Here is a 20,387-nt window from a genome sequence, read left to right as displayed (position 1 = left end):
ATCCGCAGCAAGGTGACTTGCAGGCACATGACCACACACCAATACTCTCCAAAAATAGTACCAAAAGCCACACGGCTTCTCTGTCGTTGTCCTCTCCATTACACCTCTGAGTTCTGGACTCTGACTGGCCAGAAGGTGTTGATTAATTCTCTTTGACAGTGGCACAGGTTTCTATCAAAACGCTTGGTCTAGTACGTTATCGTTTCTATAGTAACCGCTCATTCAGAGAGACACATGAACAGATGCGTATTACATTTCACACACTTATGGGAGGACTCTCCAGTGTCACCGGTTCCCACCTATCAGGAGCCACACCTGATGATTTGAAGGCAAAAACAAACTTGGAATATTGTCCTGATTAGTACATCGAGCTGGTGAAGCGGCTAAAGCCAGGAATGAGGCGGGATGAGGATGTCGATGATGTCATCACCTCACAGTATTTGACATTTCTGTGAGACCCCATGTGCATCACCATGTTCATGTTTTCTTACAAACTATCAGAGAAGGGGAAAAATGATGTGGTAATAAATCTACACTGAGATGGGGGATTTCTTTAGTCTGAAGTGAGATGATGTAGTACAGGGTGTTCTGTGTCTCGCTCTTGTTCACTTCTCAGTTTATTTCTGATTTTTCTGCTCCACAGCGCTTCCCATGGGGCGACGGGAACAAGACCCTTTTCCACAACTCCCATGTCAACGCCCTTCCTGACGGATACGAGCACCACGAGTGAAGGACGCACCGGACCAGAGGGCTTCCTCAACCCTCTCTCTTAACTCCTGGACCAGGCTCCATTACGTCAGTTTACGTACTTATACGTTTAAACCGTCTCTGACCTCTTGCTCATGAACGCAGATTCTCACCCCTGGACCACTGTGTGTACGTGAATAACATAAAGAAATAAATATATCATCCTTAAATTATAAAGTGTCTTGTGTCCTTTTTAGTTTTTGGGTAAGAGTAGAATACACACATTTTACACTTCAGTACTGTATGAATGGAAATGAATTTACACAAGAGTTTCCTGACCGGGTTTGTCCCTCTCTGCGTGCCGTATTTCCAATTCGCGCGTACTTCTATACTAGGTAGTGTCCTGAAAGAACGCGCATGCGTAAATCCCCCACTCTCTTCACGCACTATGTAGTGGGCAAGTACGCAGGGGTTTAGGACAGAGCCGCTCTCACATGACACTTTCTTGTGACCAACATTCCAGACTTTTAGTAAGATTTTTCGCTTTTTTTCTAAACTGAGGAATTGTGTTCGCAGGAAATGTCACCTTAGAGAGAAAAATGTTTTATGTAAGTCGTGAGTTTTCACGCGAAGCTGATACAGAAGTACTGAGCTGAGTTTGGGTTAACAGGTGAGTTTTTAGAAACAGCTGATTTTAATAAAAGAAGTGTTGGCATTAACACGTGGCATTCTGCTTAAATGCTGAAAGATGTGTTTCATGATTAGCATGACTTTAGCTTCATGTTAACGGTTCCCTTTTAGCACAGTTCGCTATTTTCTGAGGAACCAAGATACCTCTTTATGTTAAAATACTGACACCTCGGTATCTAAAACACTCGCTGTCTGAGACTAAAAGGTTCTGAGAACATTCTGAGAAACTTCTGAACTGTTTTTAACATTTGTTTATTAATATTTACGATACTTAAGATTTAACGAGAACATCACACAGCCGCCGTGTTTTTCTTTCCCCATTCGTATTCAGTAAAATCCCACCTAGTCCGCTTGTGATTGGATACTAATTCTAAGCGTTTATCCCTTTCTTCTCTTCGATTGGTTAGGATATTCCAAGAAGCACCACTTAACCAATCAGCGGGCGGGAGGCGGGTTTTGCATAAAACGGGTAGGCTTCTCTGGAGGAATGAAAGGACGCTGGTTATTATAGTGACTCATTTTTTTTAACATGAATTGATTAAACAAACAATTTTTATCTTTTTATTCCACATTATCATAACATTCAGCTTCTGAACTAAAAGGTTTTGGATTTGTTCCATTTTGTAAATTAGGATTTACGTGATATTTATGATTTGATTTAATTCCAGTAGGTTCAACATTATACTTTATATAATATAAAAACATAAATAAAGAAATCTATTCTAAAATAATATTAATAATGATCGTCATTAAATCAGTCAAAAACATGATCATCACTGAAAACTAACATTTAAACTTAATATAGAAGAAATGATTTTTAGAAGAAAACAATTATTTATTTTATTGTTATTATTATTGTTGTTGTTGGTATTATTATTTATATTATTGTTGTTACTTTTATTAAATGTTATTTATATAATTTTGTCCCTCTGCTGTGTCCAGGCTGCTCTCAGGGCTGGACGGAGGACAGAAGATGCAGCGTCTCTGATAAAGGTCCAGGTTAATCAGCACCGAGGTTCTGACTCTCTCACAGACTGATGGCTGAGACACGACACACACTGAGCTCACGGTGAGATCACACACACTGAGCTCACGGTGAGATCACACACACATCACAACACACACACACACTGAGCTCACGGTGAGATCACACACATCACAACTCACACACACTGAGCTCACGGTGAGATCACACACACTGAGCTCACGGTGAGATCACACACACATCACAACACACACACACACTGAGCTCACGGTGAGATCACACACATCACAACTCACACACACTGAGCTCACGGTGAGATCACACACACTGAGCTCACGGTGAGATCACACACACATCACAACACACACACACACTGAGCTCACGGTGAGATCACACATACATCACAACTCACACACACTGAGCTTACGGTGAGATCACACACACATCACAACACACACACACACTGAGTTCACGGTGAGATCACACACACATCACAACACACACACACACTGAGCTCACGGTGAGATCACACACACACACTGAGCTCACGGTGAGATCACACACACATCACAACACACACACACACTGAGCTCACGGTGAGATCACACACACATCAGAATTCAGAGAGAGAGACAGATAGAGGGAGACGAATGGAAAGGATGGACAGAGAGACAGACAGGTAGAGAGAGAGAGATAAGTGTCAGTGTTGACAGACGTGTACACACATTATTAATAATAATAATAGTAATACTGTGTTTGTTTATGTTGTGGTGTTCAGCTGTAGTTGTTTCTTCCTGTACGATCGCTCTAAAGTTCGTGAGGAAGGCGATCTGACCCGCGCTGGCATCTACTACTACTACCCTGAACACGTGAGAACTGTTTGTCTGTCTGTCTAACTGTCTGTCTGTCTGTTCATAAAACTCACTCATTACGTGTGTGTGTGTGTGTGTGTGTGTTACAGACTCCTTTGGACCTGCAGGAGTTGGTGTGTGGTCAGCTGGCCGGTGTGAGTCGCTGTGTGTCAGAGATTTCAGTGTCTCCTGTCCGTCTGCTCCGTCTGCGCAGGAGCAAATACGCTGTCCGCATGAGAGACGACTTCCTCTGGGTGTGTGTGTGTGTGTGACCACACCTATATGAGCTTTTTGGACATCCCATTCCAATTAATAACACCTTTCTTTTCTTTCTTTCTCTCTCTCTCTCTCTCTCTCTCAGGCTCTGAGTTGTGTAAATGATCTTCCTGATGTCAGTGTGTGTGAGTTTCTGGATCAGATCATTGATCTGTTCTGTTTCTATAACGGTTCGGTGCGTCACAGCTATCAGGTACACACACACCACACTACACACACCACACACACTACAGACATACTACACACACCACACACATACCACACACACTACACATACTACACACACTACACATACTACACACACCACACACATACTACACACTACACACACATACTACACACACTACACCACACATATTACACACACTACACACATACTACACACACCACACACATACTACACACACCACACACATACTACACACACATACTACACACACCACACATACTACACACTACACACATACTACACACACCACACATACTACACACACTACACACATACTACACACACCACACACATACTACACACACCACACATACTACACACACACTACACCACACATACTACACACACTACACCACACATACTACACACACTACACACATACTACACACACTACACACATACTACACACACCACACATACTACACACACACCACACATACTACACACACTACACCACACATACTACACACACTACACCACACATACTACACACACTACACACATACTACACACACATACTACACACACTACACACACATACTACACACACTACACACACCACACATACTACACACTACACACACATACTACACACACTACACACACATACTACACACACTACACCACATACTACACACACTACACACATACTACACACACCACACACATACTACACACTACACACACATACTACACACACTACACCACACATACTACACACACTACACACACCACACATACTACACACACTACACACACATACTACACACACTACACACACCACACATACTACACACACCACACATACTACACACACCACACACACTACACACACACACATACTACACCCACCACACACATACTACACACACCACACACATACTACACACACCACACACATACTACACACACCACACACACACTATACACACTAGATATACTACACACACCACACATACTACACACACTACACATACTACACACACTACACACACATACTACACACACCACACACATACTACACACACATACTACACACACTACACACACATACTACACACTACACACACATACTACACACTACACACACATACTACACACACTACACACACATACTACACACACTACACCACATACTACACACACCACACCACATACTACACACTACACACACATACTACACACACTACACACACATACTACACACACTACACCACACATACTACACACACTACACCACACATACTACACACACTACACACACCACACATACTACACACACTACACACACCACACATACTACACACACTACACACACACCACACATACTACACACACTACACACACATACTACACACACTATACACACTACATATACTACACACACCACACATACTACACACACTACACATACTACACACACATACTACACACACTACACCACACACATACTACACACATACTACACACACCACACACATACTACACACACCACACATACTACACACACTACACCACACATACTACACACACTACACACATACTACACACACTACACATACTACACACACACCACACATACTACACACACTACACACACTACACACATACTACACACACATACTACACACACCACACACATACTACACACACATACTACACACACTACACACACATACTACACACACTACACACACATACTACACACACACCACACATACTACACACACACCACACATACTACACACACTACACACACCACACACATACTACACACACATACTACACACACTACACATACTACACACAACACACACATACTACACACTACACACACATACTACACACACTACACACACATACTACACACACACCACACATACTACACACACACCACACATACTACACACACCACACACATACTACACACACCACACACACTACACACTACACACACATACTACACACACTACACACACCACACACATACTACACACACATACTACACACACTACACATACTACACACACTACACATACATACTACACACACTACACCACACACATACTACACACACTACACACATACTACACACACCACACACATACTACACACACCACACATACTACACACACTACACCACACATACTACACACACTACACCACACATACTACACACACTACACACATTACACACACCACACACATACTACACACACTACACATACTACACACACCACACATACTACACACACTACACACACTACACACATACTACACACACCACACATACTACACACACCACACACATACTACACACACATACTACACACACTACACACACTACACACATACTACACACACTACACACATACTACACACACCACACACATACTACACACACTACACCACACATACTACACACACTACACACACACTACACACACTACACACACATACTACACACACTACACACACCACACATACTACACACACTACACCACACATACTACACACACTACACCACACATACTACACACACTACACACATACTACACACACATACTACACACACTACACACATACTACACACACCACACACATACTACACACACATACTACACACACTACACACATACTACACACACTACACACTACACACACCACACATACTACACACACTACACCACACATACTACACACACTACACACACATACTACACACACTACACACACATACTACACACACTACACACATACTACACACACTACACACATACTACACACACCACACACATACTACACACACATACTACACACACTACACACACATACTACACACACTACACCACACATACTACACACACTACACACACCACACATACTACACACACTACACACATACTACACACAACACACACATACTACACACTACACACACATACTACACACACTACACACACATACTACACACACTACACACACTACACACATACTACACACACCACACACATACTACACACTACACACACATACTACACACTACACACACATACTACACACACTACACACACCACACACATACTATACACACTACATATACTACACACACCACACATACTACACACACTACACATACTACACACACTACACACACATACTACACACACTACACCACACACATACTACACACACTACACACACACTACACACACCACACACACACTACACACACTACACCACACATACTACACACACTACACCACACATACTACACACACTACACATACTACACACACCACACATACTACACACACTACACATACTACACACACCACACATACTACACACACTACACACACTACACACATACTACACACACCACACATACTACACACACCACACACATACTACACACACATACTACACACACTACACACATACTACACACACCACACACATACTACACACACTACACATACTACACACACCACACATACTACACACACCACACACATACTACACACACATACTACACACACTACACACATACTACACACACCACACACATACTACACACACATACTACACACACTACACACATACTACACACACCACACACATACTACACACACTACACACACATACTACACACACTACACACATACTACACACACCACACACATACTACACACACCACACATACTACACACACTACACCACACATACTACACACACTACACCACACATACTACACACACTACACACATTACACACACCACACACATACTACACACACCACACATACTACACACACTACACACATACTACACACACCACACATACTACACACACCACACACATACTACACACACATACTACACACACTACACACATACTACACACACTACACACATACTACACACACCACACACATACTACACACACTACACACACATACTACACACACTACACACACTACACACACATACTACACACACTACACACACCACACATACTACACACACTACACACATACTACACACACCACACACATACTACACACTACACACACATACTACACACACCACACACATACTACACACACATACTACACACACTACACACACATACTACACACACTACACACACCACACATACTACACACTACACACACATACTACACACACTACACACACATACTACACACACTACACACATACTACACACACCACACACATACTACACACACCACACACACACTACACACACATACTACACACACTACACCACACATACTACACACACTACACACACCACACATACTACACACACTACACACACATACTACACACACCACACATACTACACACACCACACATACTACACACACCACACACACACATACTACACCCACCACACACATACTACACACACCACACACATACTACACACACCACACACATACTATACACACTACATATACTACACACACCACACAATCTACACACACGCATCAGTCTAATCAATACTTACATTTCAAAGAGTGCCTGTAAGCAGCACCCCCATTTCTTTTGAAAGAAGGTTCTGTTGTCCTGCAGTATGTCACACTGTGTGTGTGTGTGTGTGTGTGTGTGTGTTCCTGTTGTAGCTCCACACACAGGAGGAACTGGCTGTACGCTGGGCTCACTATCTCTCCCACCTGCAGGGCGGAGCTACTGAACTTCACCACATCTTCACCTGCCTCACAACCATCGACTACACACACGTACACAACACACACACACGTACACAACAAACACACACACTTACACAACAAACACATTCCTACATAACAAACACACACAACAAACACATACACTCAAAAATAACACTCATACAGTTTTCTCATGCAATTATAATCAGAAAATCTCACTCTCCCTTTCTCTCTCTCTCTGTCTCCCCCCTCTCTCTCTGTACCCCCCCTTTATCTGTCTCCCTCTCTCTTTCTCCCCCCCTCCCTCTCTCTTTCTCTCCCTCTCTATCTCTGCCCCCCCCCCTCTCAGATTGACCCCTTGCTGTTGCTAAAAGCTGCTCTGATCCTGCAGGCGTGTCAGCGCTGCCCCCTGGTGTTAGCAGGCTGTATCCTCTACCGCGGCAGGTTCCCTAATCACTTTAAATATTTATCATGTTCATCATCCTCTCTATTACACAAAAGAGCTTCAGGTCAGCTTCAATATTCTCAGAGTTTCCCTGTTTCCTACACTGGAGGATTAAGCACATGACATACAGTTGTACTCAAAAGTTTTTGTACCTTGGGAGAATTTGCAAGATGTGTACCATTTTTAAAGAAAACATGAGTGAGAAGACAAAACTAATTTATTTGATTTCTTATAGGACTCGAGTTCATATGTACGGCGTAACAGAACGGCACAATCATCACACAAAACATGACGAGAAAGAAAATGAGAAAATAACCCCTGTTGAAAAGTTTTCATCCCTTTAGTTCTTAATATGGTGTATTTTACCCTTTAGCATCAGTGATGGCCTGCAGTCTTCTGTAATAATTCTGCATGAGCTCCTGAATTTTCTCAGGTGGTAGAGCTGACCATTCAGTTGTCTTTCACAAACTGTTTGAGATCTCCCCAAAGTGTCTCAGTGATATTGAGGTCAGGAGACTGTGATGGTCTCTCCAGAACCTTCACCTTTTTTTGCTGTAGCCATTGGAGAGTCAGCTTGGCCTTGTGCTTTGGATCATTGTCATGTTGGAACATCCAGAAACGTCTCATGTGCAGCTTTCATGCTGTAGTTGTCTGCAGTATTTTCTGAGAACATGCTGCATTCTTCTTCCCTGTACCACTGGAGCTCTTACAGCCCCAGAACATCAGAGATCTCCCAGCATGCTGTACAGTGGGGATGGTGTACTGTTCACTGTAGGTCTTGTTGACTCCTCTCCAAGCACAGTGTTTATGGTTGTGACTGTAAAGTTCAGTTTTGGTCTCATCACTTTGAATGACTCTGCTCCAGAAGCAGGTGTGTCTAGGTTCTGTCTGGCTACTGAAAGCGGGTCTGTTTGTGTCATGGCCACAGTAACGGCTTTCTCCTGACAGCTCCTAAGTTCCTAAGCTCCTAAGTTCAAGGAGCACAATAAGTTCCTCCTTATTGTGCTCCTTGAAACAACACCACCACTTTTTTTTTCTCTCCAAGTTATTTCTGGGTTTTTCTTTGTGTCCTGAACAATTCTCCTGGCAGTAGTGTGTGAAATCTTTCTTGGTCCACCTGACCGTGGCATTGTATCAACAGAACCTCATATTTCCACCTCTTTGTCAGAGTTTGAACAGTACTGACTGGCATTTTCAAGTGTTGAGAGATCTTTTTATTTCCTTTTCCTGCTTTATAAAGTTTAACTCCCTCATTATGCAGGTCCATTAGCAGTTCTTTTGTCTTCCCCATGGTGCAGTGTCCAGCCAAGTCAGAGCATCACCTCATGAGCTGAGCAACTCACAGACTATTTACACACAGATATAAATATAATGTTAGGGTGATGTCAGTTATCATTAGGTTTTAAAAAGGAGTCAAACACCTGTGTAATAATTAATGACTTCACATGACCACTATCCTTAAATAAGAAAAAAAATCTTTTGCATTATCAGTCATAGTTTCAAAATAAATGTTAAACAATTTCCTTCAGGGTTTACAAACATGTGAGCACTACTGTAGTACCACAGAGCACAGAGATCTCCAGGGCTAACACGTTATACTACTGTTCTTATTCTTTATATTATTTCTTATAAAATTAAAATATACATTACATCAGTATAGAGTAAAAAATACTGTGTGTGTGTGTAGAATGGTTAGCACACAGATGTCTCCACAGCTTACGATGAAGGTGATGGTACATGAAAGAGAGACATACAGCCTACAGGTAAACTCCGCCTCCACAAAAACTCACACAACCACAACTATTAACTTATTTATACACTTCCCCTAGTACACTTCCCCTTGCTCACTTCCCTTGTACACTTCCCCTTGCTCACTTCCCTTGTACACTTCCCCTTGCTCACTTCCCTTGTACACTTCCCCTAGTACTCTTCCCCTTGCTCACTTCCCTTGTTCACTTCCCCTTGCTCACTTCCCTAGTACACTTCCCCTTGCTCACTTCCCTTGTACACTTCCCCTAGTACTCTTCCCCTAGTACACTTCCCCTTGCTCACTTCCCTTGTACACTTCCCCTTGCTCACTTCCCTTGTACACTTCCCCTTGCTCACTTCCCTTGTACACTTCCCCTTGCTCACTTCCCTTGTTCACTTCCCCTTGCTCACTTCCCTAGTACACTTCCCCTTGCTCACTTCCCTTGTACACTTCCCTTGTACACTTCCCCTAGTACACTTCCCCTTGCTCACTTCCCTTGTACACTTCCCCTTGCTCACTTCCCTTGTACACTTCCCCTTGCTCACTTCCCTTGTACACTTCCCCTAGTACACTTCCCCTTGCTCACTTCCCTTGTACACTTCCCCTTGCTCACTTCCCTTGTACACTTCCCCTTGCTCACTTCCCTTGTACACTTCCCCTTGCTCACTTCCCTTGTACACTTCCCCTAGTACACTTCCCCTTGCTCACTTCCCTTGTACACTTCCCCTTGCTCACTTCCCTTGTACACTTCCCCTTGCTCACTTCCCTTGTACACTTCCCCTTGCTCACTTCCCTTGTACACTTCCCCTAGTACACTTCCCCTTGCTCACTTCCCTTGTACACTTCCCCTTGCTCACTTCCCTTGTACACTTCCCCTTGTACACTACCCATAGTACACTTCCCCCTGTACACTTCCCCTTGTTTGATTGTCTGTACCTGATTTGCACTGTTGGTGTACTGGCTAATTATTATTTAGCATAATTCTTATGTAGTTAGCTAATTAAGTTAATTGTAATACCTGGTTACCTGCTGGTCAGTAAGTCCCACCCTCCTCTCTCATGTTTCAGGAACAGAAGAAACCAGCCAGTGGGAGAAGCTCACTTATGGCCACGCCCCATTACAGCACAACCACAACAACAGTGTTTCTGAAGCCTTATGAGCTGCACACACTGCGCCGCCCTCTAGTGGACAACACGTCATCCTGCAGGTATAAAGACGTTATAATCATGTTCAGTTTAATTTACTGAAATAATATTGAATATTATAAATATAAATATTGAAAAAAAACAATTATGTTTAACCTCAGATCTGAATCTCCTGAGCGACCAGTGAAGCCCCGCCTCCTTTCCCGCACTCTCTCAGACACTCCGATCACTGACCCATCATCCAGTCAGTTGCTGGCGTCCTCCCCTGACTCCTCCCTCTCTGATGACGCAAGCTTCAGCTTGTGTCCATCGTTAGCCAGTACGCCGTTTCGCTCCGGCATGGCGAGCCAGCCAGGAGAAGTAGGTGCTGCCGAGTCCCACACCCACACCTTTGCCAGTGAGATGCTTTTGTTTGGGGGTTTAGCTCCAGGTCCAGGAGAGGACGGCGAGCAGGAGCGGGCTGATGTCAGTGCCGAGTATCAGAACCACAGCAACAATAACCATGAGAATCTTCGAGCTCTCAGAGACGGCGAAAAGAAGGAGGAGGAAGGGGTGGAGCAAGCGAATGACATCAGAGAGAGGAGGAGCGATGAAGAGGAGGAGTGTGTGAGGGTGTGTGATCAGCATGACGTGGCTCTCGAGCCCATGCTGCTGTATGAGCACCGGGTCAGAGGGCTTGTGCTCATACTGCTGGTGGAACCTGGATTCGACACACATCCCAACGCCAAACAGGAAGTGGTGAGCACTGTGGGTGTGTGTGTGTGGGTTGGTGGGTTTAGGTGTGTGTGAATAATCACAGACTGTATTACTGTGGCTGTGTCCCAAACCACTTTACTCCCACACTATACAGTACACCACCTGAGGTACCTTTACCACCCAGAACAGAGGTCTTGTTACAGTACACTTCATACTGTAAATTCAGTGGTTTCTGGTTTGGTGCACAGTCCATGAGTATGTGGTCAACGGATGCTCTTTTTTGTATCTGTGTGTGTGTGTGTGCGCGCATTTGTGTGTGTGTGTGCAGTACCACAGCAGTATGGCTTCTCTGAATGGACTTGAAGCTCACCTGAGGACAATTCCACCTGCATCTGAGATCCCTGTTGTGCCGTACACTTTCGCCCACTACGATCGCATCCAGAACACACTAACTAGTGAGTCACACACACACACACACACACACACACACACACACACACACATGCTTAATGAGATGGCCAGTAGCTATTCTGGATGGGAGAATGGTAAAGGAGAAACTAACCTGTGTGTGTGTGTGTGTTAGCAAATATGTGTGGCCGTTCTGCAGGACTTCAGGATCGTCTGTTTGTGAAAGCCACAGCTCTGGTGCACTCGCAATTCTCACACGAGGACATGCTGCAGGAAGCCATTATCAGGTGTGTGTATGTTCATGTACATGTGTCTGTGTGTTTGTGTTCATGTACATGTGTCTGTGTGTTTGTGTGTTCATGTACATGTGTCTGTGTGTTTGTGTGTTCATGTACATGTGTCTGTGTGTTTGTGTGTTCATGTACATGTGTCTGTGTGTTTGTGTGTTCATGTACATGTGTCTGTGTGTTTGTGTGTTCATGTACATGTGTCTGTGTGTTTGTGTGTTCATGTACATGTGTCTGTGTGTGTTTGTGTTCATGTACATGTGTCTGTGTGTTTGTGTGTTCATGTACATGTGTCTGTGTGTGTGTTCATGTACATGTACATGTGTCTGTGTGTGTTTGTGTGTTCATGTACATGTGTCTGTGTGTGTTTGTGTTCATGTACATGTGTCTGTGTGTTTGTGTGTTCATGTACATGTGTCTGTATGTGTTTGTGTTCATGTACATGTGTCTGTATGTGTTTGTGTTCATGTACATGTGTCTGTGTGTGTTTGTGTTCATGTACATGTGTCTGTGTGTGTTTGTGTTCATGTACATGTGTCTGTGTGTGTTTGTGTGTTCATGTACATGTGTCTGTGTGTGTGTTCATGTACATGTACATGTGTCTGTATGTGTTTGTGTTCATGTACATGTGTCTGTGTGTGTTTGTGTTCATGTACATGTGTCTGTGTGTGTTTGTGTTCATGTACATGTGTCTGTGTGTGTTTGTGTTCATGTACATGTGTCTGTGTGTTTGTGTGTTCATGTACATGTACATGTGTCTGTGTGTTTGTGTGTTCATGTACATGTGTCTGTGTGTTTGTGTGTTCATGTACATGTGTCTGTGTGTGTTTGTGTGTTCATGTACATGTGTCTGTGTTCATGTACATGTACATGTGTCTGTGTGTTTGTGTTCATGTACATGTGTCTGTGTGTGTTTGTGTTCATGTACATGTGTCTGTGTGTTTGTGTGTTCATGTACATGTCTGTGTGTGTGTTCATGTACATGTGTCTGTGTGTTTGTGTTCATGTACATGTGTCTGTGTGTGTTTGTGTTCATGTACATGTGTCTGTGTGTGTTTGTGTGTTCATGTACGTGTCTGTGTGTGTGTTCATGTACATGTACATGTGTCTGTGTGTTTGTGTTCATGTACATGTGTCTGTATGTGTTTGTGTTCATGTACATGTGTCTGTGTGTTCATGTATATGTGTCTGAGTGTGTTTGTGTGTTCATGTACATGTGTCTGTGTGTGTTCATGTACATGTGTCTGTGTGTTCATGTATATGTGTCTGAGTGTGTTTGTGTGTTCATGTACATGTGTCTGTGTGTTTGTGTGTTCATGTACATGTGTCTGTGTGTTTGTGTGTTCATGTACATGTGTCTGTGTGTGTTTGTGTGTTCATGTACGTGTCTGTGTGTGTTTGTGTGTTCATATACATGTGTCTGTGTGTGTTTGTGTGTTCATATACATGTGTCTGTGTGTTTGTGTGTTCATGTACATGTGTCTGTGTGTGTTTGTGTGTTCATGTACATGTGTCTGTGTGTTCATGATCTGTGTGTATTTGTGTGTTCATGTACGTGTGTCTGTGTGTTTGTGTGTTCATGTACATGTGTCTGTGTGTGTGTTCATGTACATGTGTCTGTGTGTTTGTGTTCATGTACATGTGTCTGTGTGTTTGTGTGTTCATGTACATGTGTCTGTGTGTGTGTTCATGTACATGTACATGTGTCTGTGTGTGTTTGTGTGTTCATGTACATGTGTCTGTGTGTGTTTGTGTTCATGTACATGTGTCTGTGTGTTTGTGTGTTCATGTACATGTGTCTGTGTGTGTGTTCATGTACATGTGTCTGTGTGTTTGTGTTCATGTACATGTGTCTGTGTGTTTGTGTGTTCATGTACATGTGTCTGTGTGTGTGTTCATGTACATGTACATGTGTCTGTGTGTGTTTGTGTGTTCATGTACATGTGTCTGTGTGTGTTTGTGTTCATGTACATGTGTCTGTGTGTTTGTGTGTTCATGTACATGTGTCTGTGTGTGTGTTCATGTACATGTACATGTGTCTGTGTGTGTTTGTGTGTTCATGTACATGTGTCTGTGTGTGTTTGTGTTCATGTACATGTGTCTGTGTGTTTGTGTGTTCATGTACATGTGTCTGTGTGTGTGTTCATGTACATGTACATGTGTCTGTGTGTGTTTGTGTGTTCATGTACATGTGTCTGTGTGTGTTTGTGTTCATGTACATGTGTCTGTGTGTTTGTGTGTTCATGTACATGTGTCTGTGTGTGTGTTCATGTACATGTGTCTGTGTGTTTGTGTTCATGTACATGTGTCTGTGTGTTTGTGTTCATGTACATGTGTCTGTGTGTGTTTGTGTTCATGTACATGTGTCTGTGTGTGTGTTCATGTACATGTACATGTGTCTGTGTGTGTTTGTGTGTTCATGTACATGTGTCTGTGTGTGTTTGTGTTCATGTATATGTGTGTGTTTGTGTGTTCATGTACGTGTGTGTGTGTTTGTGTGTTCATGTACATGTGTCTGTGTGTTCATGTACATGTGTCTGTGTGTTCATGTACATGTGTCTGAGTGTGTTTGTGTGTTCATGTATATGTGTGTGTGTGTTTGTGTTCATGTATGTGTGTGTGTTTGTGTGTTCATGATCTGTGTCTGTGTGTGTTTGTGTGTTCATGTATATATGTATCTGTGTGTGTGTGTTCATGTATATGTATCTGTGTGTATGTGTGTGTGTTCATGTACATGTGTCTGTGTGTTCATGTATGTGTGTGTGTGTGTGTTCATGTATATGTGTGTGTGTTTGTGTGTTCATGTACGTGTCTGTGTGTGTTTGTGTGTTCATGATTTGTGACTGTGTGTTCATGTACATGTGTGTGTGTTTGTGTGTTCATGTACATGTGTCTGTGTGTGTTCATGATCTGTGACTGTGTGTTTGTGTGTTCATGTATATGTGTCTGTGTGTTTGTGTGTTCATGTACATGTGTCTGTGTGTTTGTGTGTTCATGTACATGTGTCTGTGTGTTTGTGTGTTCATGTACATGTGTCTGTGTGTTTGTGTGTTCATGTACATGTGTCTGTGTGTTTGTGTTCATGTACATGTGTCTGTGTGTTTGTGTGTTCATGTACATGTGTCTGTGTGTGTGTTCATGTACATGTGTCTGTGTGTTTGTGTTCATGTACATGTGTCTGTGTGTTTGTGTGTTCATGTACATGTGTCTGTGTGTTTGTGTGTTCATGTACATGTGTCTGTGTGTTTGTGTGTTCATGTACATGTGTCTGTGTGTGTGTGTGTTCATGTACATGTGTCTGTGTGTTTGTGTGTTCATGTACATGTGTCTGTGTGTTTGTGTGTTCATGTACATGTGTCTGTGTGTTTGTGTGTTCATGTACATGTGTCTGTGTGTTTGTGTGTTCATGTACATGTGTCTGTGTGTGTGTACATGTGTCTGTGTGTATGTACATGTGTCTGTGTGTATGTACATGTGTCTGTGTGTGTGTACATGTGTCTGTGTGTGTTTGTGTGTTCATGTACATGTGTCTGTGTGTGTTTGTGTTCATGTACATGTGTCTGTGTGTTTGTGTGTTCATGTACATGTGTCTGTGTGTGTGTTCATGTACATGTGTCTGTGTGTTTGTGTTCATGTACATGTGTCTGTGTGTTTGTGTGTTCATGTACATGTGTCTGTGTGTGTGTTCATGTACATGTACATGTGTCTGTGTGTGTTTGTGTGTTCATGTACATGTGTCTGTGTGTGTTTGTGTTCATGTACATGTGTCTGTGTGTTTGTGTGTTCATGTACATGTGTCTGTATGTGTTTGTGTTCATGTACATGTGTCTGTGTGTGTTTGTGTTCATGTACATGTGTCTGTGTGTGTTTGTGTTCATGTACATGTGTCTGTGTGTGTTTGTGTGTTCATGTATATGTGTGTGTGTTTGTGTGTTCATGTACGTGTCTGTGTGTGTTTGTGTGTTCATGTACATGTGTCTGTGTGTTTGTGTGTTCATGTATGTGTGTGTGTGTGTTCATGTATATGTGTGTGTGTTTGTGTGTTCATGTACGTGTCTGTGTGTGTTTGTGTGTTCATGATTTGTGACTGTGTGTTCATGTACATGTGTGTGTGTTTGTGTGTTCATGTACATGTGTCTGTGTGTTTGTGTGTTCATGTACATGTGTCTGTGTGTGTGTTCATGTACATGTACATGTGTCTGTGTGTGTTTGTGTGTTCATGTACATGTGTCTGTGTGTGTTTGTGTTCATGTACATGTGTCTGTGTGTTTGTGTGTTCATGTACATGTGTCTGTATGTGTTTGTGTTCATGTACATGTGTCTGTGTGTGTGTTCATGTACATGTACATGTGTCTGTATGTGTTTGTGTTCATGTACATGTGTCTGTGTGTGTTTGTGTGTTCATGATCTGTGACTGTGTGTTTGTGTGTTCATGTATATGTATCTGTGTGTGTGTTCATGTATATGTGTGTGTGTGTTTGTGTTCATGTATGTGTGTGTGTTTGTGTGTTCATGTATGTGTGTGTGTTTGTGTGTTCATGATCTGTGTCTGTGTGTGTTTGTGTGTTCATGTACATGTGTCTGTGTGTGTTTGTGTGTTCATGTACATGTGTCTGTGTGTGTTTGTGTGTTCATGTACGTGTTTGTGTGTTCATGTACATGTGTCTGTGTGTTTGTGTGTTCATGTATGTGTGTGTGTTTGTGTTCATGTATGTGTGTGTGTTTGTGTGTTCATGTACGTGTCTGTGTGTGTTTGTGTGTTCATGATTTGTGACTGTGTGTTCATGTACATGTGTGTGTGTTTGTGTGTTCATGTACATGTGTCTGTGTGTGTTCATGATCTGTGACTGTGTGTTTGTGTGTTCATGTATATGTATGTGTGTTTGTGTGTTCATGTTCTGTGTCTGTGTGTGTTTGTGTGTTCATGTATATATGTGTGTGTGTGTGTGTTCATGTACATGTGTCTGAGTGTGTTTGTGTGTTCATGTACATGTGTCTGTGTGTTCATGATCTGTGTGTATTTGTGTGTTCATGTACGTGTGTGTGTGTTTGTGTGTTCATGTACATGTGTCTGTGTGTGTTCATGATCTGTGACTGTGTGTTTGTGTGTTCATGTATATGTGTGTGTGTGTTTGTATGTTCATGTATATATGTGTGTGTGTGTTTGTGTGTTCATGTATGTGTGTGTGTTTGTGTGTTCATGTACATGTGTCTGTGTGTTCATGTATATGTGTCTGAGTGTGTTTGTGTGTTCATGTATATGTGTGTGTTTGTGTGTTCATGTACGTGTGTGTGTGTTTGTGTGTTCATGTACATGTGTCTGTGTGTTCATGTACATGTGTCTGTGTGTTCATGTACATGTGTCTGAGTGTGTTTGTGTGTTCATGTATATGTGTGTGTGTGTTTGTGTTCATGTATATGTATCTGTGTGTGTGTTCATGTATATGTGTGTGTTTGTGTGTTCATGTATGTGTGTGTGTTTGTGTGTTCATGTATGTGTGTGTGTTTGTGTGTTCATGTACATGTGTCTGTGTGTGTTTGTGTGTTCATGTATATGTGTGTTTGTGTGTTCATGTATATGTATCTGTGTGTGTGTTCATGTATATGTATCTGTGTGTGTTCATGTATGTGTGTGTGTGTGTTTGTGTTCATGTATATATGTGTGTGTGTGTGTGTGTTCATGTATATGTATCTGTGTGTTCATGATCTGTGTCTGTTTGTGTGTTCATGTATATATGTGTGTGTGTTTGTGTGTTCATGTACATGTGTTTGTGTGTTCATGTATATGTATCTGTGTGTTCATGATCTGTGTCTGTTTGTGTGTTCATGTATATGTGTGTGTGTTTGTGTGTTCATGTTCTGTGTCTGTGTGTGTTTGTGTGTTCATGTATATATGTGTGTGTGTGTGTGTTCATGTACATGTGTCTGAGTGTGTTTGTGTGTTCATGTACATGTGTCTGTGTGTTCATGATCTGTGTGTATTTGTGTGTTCATGTACGTGTGTGTGTGTTTGTGTGTTCATGTACATGTGTCTGTGTGTTCATGTATATGTATCTGTGTGTTTGTGTGTTCATGTATGTGTGTTCATGTATATGTGTGTGTGTGTTTGTGTGTTCATGTATGTGTGTTCATCTATATGTGTGTGTGTGTTTGTGTGTTCATGTATATGTGTGTGTGTTTGTGTGTTCATGTATATGTGTCTGTGTGTTCATGTATGTGTGTGTGTGTTTGTGTGTTCATGATCTGTGACTGTGTGTTTGTGTGTTCATGTATATGTATCTGTGTGTGTTTGTGTGTTCATGTACATGTGTGTGTTCATGTACATGTGTGTTCATGTATATGTATCTGTGTGTGTTTGTGTGTTCATGTATATGTGTGTGTGACTGTGTGTTAGCTGTGCAGTCAGTTAAAATGTGTGTGTTTTTGTATTGCAGGAGCGCTGGCTCTGCTCTCTACGCTACTCGAACTGCGGCTCAGGAGACCTTCTTCGTCCAGCACGGGGTGCCCGCAAGGAATTCTGGGATACCAAACAGCCAGGACAGCGCCTTCTCTCTGCCGAGTAAAGCTCGCCATCGCTTACTCAAACATGGAGTCAACCTGCTCTGAGCTACTGACTCTCTCACACACACACACACACACACACAAACACACGATTAATAACTTTTACATGGAGGTTCAGTGTATTAGCTGTGTAATAACTAATAATCTAGCACCCTAGTGTATGTGCACTACCTAGTGTCTAAATCCACTCCCTACAGTGTACTGAGTTCAGTACCTCAATGACTAATAGAGCTAATACTCCCTCTTTTTTATGAAGACTTTGTGTTTTCTTAGTCTGTGTGTGTGGGGTGGGGGGCATTTCCTACTAAAACACACACTTTTGGAAAAAAGGGTACTGAAGCGTAGCTGTGGTCGTCTTGGAAGTGTTCCCTCCAGTGTACTTGTTTAGTATTTTCTCCTCCACCTGTACATGTGCTTTATTTAAAGGTCCAGGTGAAGGATCGAGACCACTACAGGAAACACTTCAGTTCAAGGCCCTTATTTTCCAGAGACTGTAAAATCATGTGGATGTTTTAAAGCTTGTTTGTAATAAATGATTAATAAAGGTGATGTGTGTAGTATTAAACAGTGTTACTGATGAATTCATGCTCACTCAGCTCTGCCTGTTTATTCAGTTTTTTTCTTATTTAATGTACATGTTGTAATTATTCCCCTTTAAAAGACAGGTGCTGATTTAAGACA

The 20,387-nt window shown here is 42.3% G+C and overlaps 2 protein-coding genes across 5 annotated transcripts in view; both read left to right on the top strand.

Annotated features, from left to right (window-relative positions):
* Positions 1–924, top strand: part of LOC131352963 (cytochrome c oxidase subunit 6A, mitochondrial) — a 1,688-nt gene extending 764 nt beyond the window's left edge. Inside the window, exons 2-3 of the mRNA XM_058389559.1 lie at positions 1–12; positions 644–924. The exon at positions 1–12 is cut by the window's left edge and continues 131 nt beyond it. Of these exons, the coding sequence (XP_058245542.1) occupies positions 1–12; positions 644–730 (99 nt within the window). The 3' untranslated portion in view covers positions 731–924. The remainder of the gene's footprint in view (positions 13–643) is intronic.
* Positions 925–1,087: 163 nt separating this feature from the next.
* Positions 1,088–20,271, top strand: hps4 (HPS4 biogenesis of lysosomal organelles complex 3 subunit 2). Of its 4 annotated transcripts, XM_058389552.1 has the most exons (14): positions 1,125–1,357; positions 1,785–1,846; positions 2,320–2,446; positions 3,141–3,231; positions 3,324–3,467; positions 3,575–3,682; positions 8,370–8,486; positions 8,764–8,858; positions 10,547–10,622; positions 11,677–11,816; positions 11,916–12,492; positions 12,779–12,905; positions 13,034–13,145; positions 19,580–20,271. In XM_058389552.1, exons 3-14 carry the CDS (start codon positions 2,415–2,417, stop codon positions 19,749–19,751), a joined length of 1,791 nt encoding a protein of 596 aa, XP_058245535.1. In that variant the 5' UTR covers positions 1,125–1,357; positions 1,785–1,846; positions 2,320–2,414; the 3' UTR covers positions 19,752–20,271. The 4 variants fall into 4 exon arrangements, with proteins under 4 accessions (XP_058245536.1, XP_058245535.1, XP_058245534.1 ...); XM_058389553.1 differs by lacking the exon at positions 1,785–1,846 and having other exon boundaries at positions 1,088–1,217; XM_058389551.1 differs by lacking the exon at positions 1,785–1,846.
* The last annotated feature ends 116 nt before the right edge of the window (positions 20,272–20,387 follow it).

Source organism: Hemibagrus wyckioides, linkage group LG05 (assembly GCF_019097595.1).
Source record: "Hemibagrus wyckioides isolate EC202008001 linkage group LG05, SWU_Hwy_1.0, whole genome shotgun sequence".
Taxonomy (NCBI): Eukaryota; Metazoa; Chordata; class Actinopteri; order Siluriformes; family Bagridae; genus Hemibagrus; species Hemibagrus wyckioides.
The sequence above is the reverse complement of the archived record's forward strand: the minus strand, read 5'-3'. Positions and strand labels throughout refer to the sequence as shown.